Source organism: Phalaenopsis equestris, unplaced genomic scaffold, assembly GCF_001263595.1.
Source record: "Phalaenopsis equestris unplaced genomic scaffold, ASM126359v1 Scaffold001079, whole genome shotgun sequence".
NCBI classification, from domain to species: Eukaryota; Viridiplantae; Streptophyta; class Magnoliopsida; order Asparagales; family Orchidaceae; genus Phalaenopsis; species Phalaenopsis equestris.
Window position 1 is genome coordinate 339791 of NW_018165518.1, and position 6876 is coordinate 346666.

The 6876-nt window shown below is 37.3% G+C and overlaps 1 protein-coding gene across 7 annotated transcripts; it reads right to left on the bottom strand.

Annotated features, from left to right (window-relative positions):
• Window positions 1-4636: 4636 nt before the first annotated feature.
• LOC110033014 lies at window positions 4637-5856 on the bottom strand. 7 transcript variants are annotated; one of them, XR_002294912.1, is made up of 4 exons: window positions 5607-5856; window positions 5392-5516; window positions 5092-5271; window positions 4637-4999 (listed from the first exon to the last, which is right to left on the bottom strand). XR_002294912.1 is itself a non-coding variant. In XM_020736844.1 (4 exons), exons 1-4 carry the CDS (start codon window positions 5724-5726, stop codon window positions 4940-4942), a joined length of 456 nt encoding a protein of 151 aa, XP_020592503.1. In that variant the 5' UTR covers window positions 5727-5856; the 3' UTR covers window positions 4637-4939. The 7 variants fall into 7 exon arrangements, 4 of the variants coding, with proteins under 4 accessions (XP_020592503.1, XP_020592502.1, XP_020592501.1 ...); XR_002294913.1 differs by having other exon boundaries at window positions 5092-5277; XR_002294911.1 differs by having other exon boundaries at window positions 5092-5280; window positions 5367-5516.
• Between the last annotated feature and the right edge of the window lie 1020 nt (window positions 5857-6876).

The window sequence follows — 6876 nt, forward strand, 5'->3', positions numbered from 1 at the left end:
GTTATTTATTAGTTATTAAAATTATATATTTATTTCAATTGCCTATTAATGATAGATAAGCAAATTGAACTTCGTTGTTGCGATTAAAGTATTATTTTTCTAAAATCTTAGTTCGCAGTTCTAAACCACTCCCTGTAGGATCGATATCTAGGACTCCATTAGAGCCCTATATTACCTGAGGGATACATATACTTGCGTTGATAAGTGTGACTTTACAATTATTGAATATTTATTACGTCCATATTTATCTTATATTTTTAAGCATATATAAAGTCGTCGGTAGAGATACGAAATGAACGACAATCATTCAATTTATTTCCAAGTTTTTGCATGTTTCATCATTTCTTATATTTGTTTCTTGCTAGGGTTTGGAAGTTAATTTATTCAAGATAGTATTTGTCATCTCTCTTCTCTAAATGAGAGTTGTATTTGAGAGTTTGAGTGGTGCTTCATTTGTATCTCACTCATGGGTGGTGATTATTTTCCCTATCCCCTTTTATATTTTCCTCACATCGCTTCTAGTAGTATTCCATTACTGCAACCACCACCAAATAGTTGTTTATTGTTATTTCCCTATAGTTTTTCTATCTTACAGTTGCTACCTCAGCTTGTCGATGCCATCCTTAATAGCATGGAGTTGTTTTCTTGCTCGTTCCAGCACCCACAACCATCCCTACCACTTGTTATTATTATTTTCATTTTTTTCCAATCATTTCTACCAGTTTTCAACCATCACAATTGCCCCCAAACCCCTCTTCCTTATTTCTACCACCCCAAACAACAAGATGTCTTTGCTTGCCTTGTTCTCCTCTTATTGTTCCTGCTCTTTTCTGCTTGTTTATGTTTATAACAATAAACCACCATTGTTATGTCTTTGTTTCCCCACGGTCCAACCCCTTCTATACCTTATCACCACCACTCTAAGATCCACCCTTGTGGACGTCCATGTGTTATGTTAGTTGTTGTTTTCCCTTTCAATCCATCAGATGTCTCGAAAGATTTTTATTTAAATAATTGGTTACATCATTTAAAGAGTAATATATTGCCTTGAAGGGACTAAATATTATCTTGAAATGACTGCAATTATTTAGATGATGAAAATGTTTAATTTTTATGGATCTACGTGAACAAAAAATTTATCCCTTATCTTTATGGGTATAAGATAGGTTTTATTTTATTATGGGGTACGGTATCCCTACAAGTGCAAGCCCTTTTAACTAATTACATCTCTAGGGCTGTGAACTTTATATGCTCAGGCAAGGTCGGAGAAAGTCCTAGAGAGGCTCCAAAGAAGATACAAGAAATTCTAAGGACCCACACAATTGGCCAAGACCGGGTTACATCCCAGGGAGGTCTAAATGACAACATGAAAGGCAAAAAACCAATTTGTTCTAAGGGACCCAACTCATAAGCTAATCGTCCGGAATACACGGCTGATTGTCTGCATTGAGGATCTCTCGAATGTAAACAAGTACGAAGTTCAAATGATCAAATGATGAGGTCTCTAGAGGTAGTCCTCTTTCCACTGGCGACAAGATCTGCAAGATGGACAGTGAAGAACTCTCTAAAAATCTTGGCGACCACTCTCAGATAGTGACAAGATTCACACTGGGAGGCAAGACTAACAAGGACTAATGCCCGCTCGATCGGACAATGCGTCGCAAGCACCCGAAAGGAACAAAGGTTAATACTCAGACATTAAAGACAAGGCGGCCCCCAAAATACATGGTCTAACCCGGGAGCAAATATCTCTGAGGGCCAAATTCTCAGATAAAACAAAAAATTCTACAAGCCCAAGTGGCAAAATTAATCGCAAAAAATCAGAAGGTCTTATTTCATTAATATGTAAAAAATTACAATTTTTTTCATATAATAATAACAAGCTTTTAGAATAAATGAGAAAAGAATAAGAAAAATATGCTCTTAATTGATTTGCCTTTAACGAGTAGTTGATACTTACTCATCACCAAGGTCGCCCACTTCTTCAAAGGCTTCATCTGATTTGTCAGAATCAAATTGGAGAACTCGTATGAGCTGTCATGAAGAATGTATCGGCGGGTAGCATAGTCCACTTTATGCCTAAAATCACCCACCATATCATCCTTGTACTCTTCCCTAGAAACTAATGAGGCCACCTTCTCCTCCAGCTTGACAAACCTTCTCTCCAAGGCAGTTATGGTACTAAGGGATTCCTAGTTGACCTTATTGGATTCGTTAAGCCTGGCCTGTAGAAGGTCCCGATCGTCTTGGAGCCTTATCAGATCAGCCTCGAGGGTAGCCTCTTTTCTTCCAAGCCCATCAAATGATTCTTCTAACTCAAGTATAGTTAGCCCTAAAATATGGGCACTTTGAGCTGCAATTAACTGCCACAGACTGTTCTTTTGAAGGAGGACCCGACGACTAAAATCCCTCAAGATGCGGCTAAGCTCCCCCAACCATAACTAGCCAACAAAGTTGGGGGCCAGGCTTTGCTTTCTTTCGTCAGTGGAAACTAAAATAAGGATCGATATAATAGGGAAAACTAATTGTCAGCCCCTTGGCCTCCTAATCAAGATCCTCCTTGTTTCTTTCTTGTTAAGGGAGGAGGACGTGAGACCTTTTATGTCCTCCTTCGGCTCCTTCTTGCACTAGCATATCACTGCCCTCTTCGTGGAAAACGAGGTCGACAGTCCCAATGAAGAACTAGCTGAAGTAGTAGGAATGGTTGATGAATTATTGGGGTCCACTGAGACAGGTGTCCCACACCTCCGATTTACAGACCAACTACCGCAGTAGGGCTATCATTCTTTGACTAGCCGCTGTCATGGAGTTCCTTCGACTTGGCCATCATCCACAACTCTTGCCATGGAGGAGAGAGAGTCTTAAAGGCCTCCTCTTCCTCCAATGCTGAGGTGCTCCCACTTTCTTAAGGCAACAGTTGATGACGGATCATGACAGTCGCCCCTTCCAGCTCCTTGCTACTCACCTTAACCTAAAGGACCTACTGGCCCTCAACATTCACGCCTAGACCAGACTCCAATGCCCCTCGGTGAGGCCTCTTCAATGATGGACCTTCAGCATCGTCAGATAAGTTGACTACGTCGACCAGGTTAGATTCGAGTCTCACCCATCTTTGCTTCGTAATCACTTTCTTCTTCTTTACAGAAGAGGAAATTTGAAACCCTGCCTTGGCCAGCCTCTGAGGGTCCACGACGATCTGTTTTATACTGTCAACCATAACACGCCTTAGTTATAAAAAGAAAAATTGACGAACAAATGATACAATACTCAGTTCATGTCTATTTATAGAGCACACGGGGTACGAAATCCTAAGAAAAGTCATGTGTTTGATCAATTCACAAATTTAATGCTAACAAATGTTAATAATTTCTTTGTTCATATTGTAGCTGTCGCTAACTAAGGAACAGAAAAATTTGGCACATTAATATTTATACACAAAAAATATCAACATGAATCTCAAAGTCATTTGACGACTCAAACGAAGGTCAGACAAACGAAGCGTCCTACCGCCCTACCACTGTCTAGGCAAGGAAACTTCGACAGGTCTCCCGTGACGAGAGACTCTAACAGTGGACCACACCTGCAGTCCCAACCTACCAGGACAATCTAGGAGTGCTCCACCATAGCAGACTGACTGATCCACAATGAACGAGATCGCAATGCAACCGATCACCTCAACCGACTGACCCGTACGTCGACAATCGCCACTCGACTGGTCATCTTAGTCGACCGATGCCAAGCTAGTTGGCCAGCCGATCACCATCAGAATTGATTTTCAAATCATACTGCAAATGTGACATAAAATTCATATAAATAATTAGTGTTTTAATCACTTAAGAATGATTTTCATAAATGTTCTCTCATTTTCGTCATTGAACAAAATACGTCCATGTAAATAGGAAGAAAAATGCAAATAAAGGGAACTCTTTCTCAGCTATTGCAACAATGAATTCCAGTCTTACTGTACTCTTTCTCCTCCTCTCCTTCATCCAATTCTAACTCTCGGGGCTTAATTCACAAAAGACAAATTAGGATGCAACACCTACATCTAAGGTTTACATTAAATAGAATTTAATAAATCCGATAAATCTGGATTTAACAAATCCATAAGCATTTGTGATCGATGAAGGAATAAATCCATCTCATGTTTGGATTTACGAAGTCCGGATTTACGTTTCCAAAAAGATGAAGCGTGGGAGAATAATAATAGAACACGATCGAATTTAGTTTTTTTTTAATTTGGTGTTTGGTTGAATTTAAGTTAAATCAAACGCTAAATCTGATAAATAACATACTATCAAACACTCTCTAAAACTTCCTGCATTAATATTAAAAACTATTTATTTAACTTTAATTAGACAATTAAATTTTATGTGACAAATTTATTTAAAAAAAATATTAAATTATAAATATAATAAATATTAAATTACTATTATGTACATAAATAAAATAATAATAATAAATTAATATATTAAATAATAATAATAAGTTTAATACAAATCCAAAGCCACCCCCTCCAAATCCACTAGACATTGGGAATATTTTCTGATTCTAAAAACATTGAAACTGAATACAATTGACAAGATACATGCGAATTCCAGATGGAATCTGCATTCTCGCTCACCCAAATTGCTGGAAATCCATTATGCCAGACATTCACCCCCTAAATGCCATTAAGATGGGCTCACTATTAACGACAGCGGCAATAATGCAAGAATTTCACTAGTCAAAAGCTGACACCCCAAAAAAACACTCAAACGCAGATAAAGCAACAAAGTGGGAACATCATTTGCATGCTCTCTTATAAAAAAGGTTAACTTTTGGCTTAATTTGCACATCGCAAATACTAAATTCATGAAACTGAGATGGCGAAAGGACGAGAAGGATGCAGGAGAAAGAAGAAGACAAATAATGCCACCATTGAAGTTCAATCCACAGCTCAGCGAATGCAGTTGAGACCACCCATACATCCCCATAGCAGATTCCTCATCACCTTCTCCTGCAACAAACAGAATCACAGTTAACTTTGGTAAAGAGATTCCCATCATTAAACAGAATATGGGAGTTGGCGTGAGAGAGAGAGAGATAGACCCGTTTGGGCTCTGCATAAAGGAGCTCAGGAGGAATCTTGTACAAGTCCTCGTCCACGGCCATGGGAGCTCTGCGAGACCTCGGCATGACTGCCGTGATGTCGCAAACACTCTTATGTTTCGTCTGTTGCTTCTCCGTCAAGCAGAGCTTCGCCACTCTAACTCCATTGTCTTTCCTCACCTGAAACTACTGAAAATTAAGTCATAAAACGAACTCAAGAGCCGAACAAAATGTCAAAAAAAAAAAAAACAGTAAGAAAGCGCTAAAAACGAGACTTTTCGATGACAATGGACGCAGTACGGGTAAGTAGATTTGACGGGAATGGATACTGGTAGTTCTAACAGGGCTTCATCGCCAAAGAGTTTGGTCATCTCATCGAAGCAGTTCCAGTTCCCAGAAAGCGGGATTTGCCACCTCTTCTTCTCCTGCAGCCAAATTTGTCGTAAATCAGATTTCTTCCTCTTTTTAGATCAGAACATCGGAAAAAAGAGCAATCAAAATCTTATCTTTTTCACCTCCATTGCTCCTGTATTGAGAGGACAAGAGAAAACGAAGAAGATGATCAGGACAGAGATGTAGAGGCAGTGTTGGTTATAGAAGGAGAAGAAAAGGGAGACAGAAGACTGTTTGGTCATGGCTGGGCCGATTTTTATTAATTATGTAGCCTTGCGTGTCAGTACTGCGCCTGCTTTCTAATAGGCACGGGCTTCATGGCTGGAATTGACCTTGGAGAAAGAGTTCTCTCGTGACTTTTTCGCTGCTTGCTCTTAGGTTTTGCCCCATTGGCTCAGCATACTGATTTAGCCGTGAATTTGGCTTCAATCCAATAAAATATTAAAAAACTCAACAATAAAGTCCCCGCTCTTCTATCAAATTTTGTTACGGATTCCATCATCACTCTTAGGGCCCATTTGGGATAGTCTATTTGGTGCGGTGATTTTTAAAAATGCTTGATTAAACAACGTTTTGTGCATTTTCAAAACACTGAAAATAGTATTTTCACATCGTGACAGTTTTCTGGCAGCGATCTGACTATTCCAAAAAAAATAAAAATTTGTAAAAGCCACCGCACCTAACTTATCAGCAAATTATTTTTAATCTGCTTATCAGCAGATTTTGCAATAAGTTGTAGCTACCCCAAACAGACCCTTACTCTGCCGTCGATAATAAATTCAGATTTATCAAATTTAATAAATCCTATTTACAAAGCAATGTTTCAAATAGGAGTGTTCAACTACAAAATAGGAGTTAAAAAAAATAGCATTTAATAAATCTGCAAAAATTAAATACTATTAAATCCATAATAATGTGGTTTAATTAAGCTAATACCAATTAAATTCATTGAAATAAACCAATTTAAAGTATTTTTTTCCTGCACTAAATCCGTTAAATCTAACTAATAATTAGATTTAATAAATTCTGATTTAATAAACAAAACAAACAAAAATTGGATGTAACTTAAAGATAAATTTATCTAATCTATTTATGATGTTTGGCAAGTTTTACATTAAATCTAAATTAAATTCTCTTAAAAGTATTGTACCAAACACTCCCTTAATGTCCATCTTAGATTTTGAATAATCAAATAAAATACATTACAGATTTATGATAAAAATACAAATAATTACAATTCAAAAATAATACTCAAATTAAATTATATTTAAATTAGATAGTTATGTTTAGCATTATTTTATTTTAATTATTAATCATTTATTTTATTTTTAAATATATCAAAATGTTCTGATGGTGCCATCAAAAAAATTAAGATAAATTTTTGAATCAGGA

Coding starts and splice junctions, on each gene's coding strand:
- LOC110033014 (XM_020736841.1), bottom strand. CDS start 5,726: ATGACCAAACAGTCTTCTGTCTCCCTTTTCTTCTCCTTCTATAACCAA. Junction 5,517..5,606: donor TCAATACAGGAGCAATGGAG/GTGAAAAAGATA, acceptor ATTTGGCTGCAG/GAGAAGAAGAGGTGGCAAAT. Junction 5,278..5,366: donor GCGTCCATTGTCATCGAAAA/GTCTCGTTTTTA, acceptor AATTTTCAGTAG/TTTCAGGTGAGGAAAGACAA.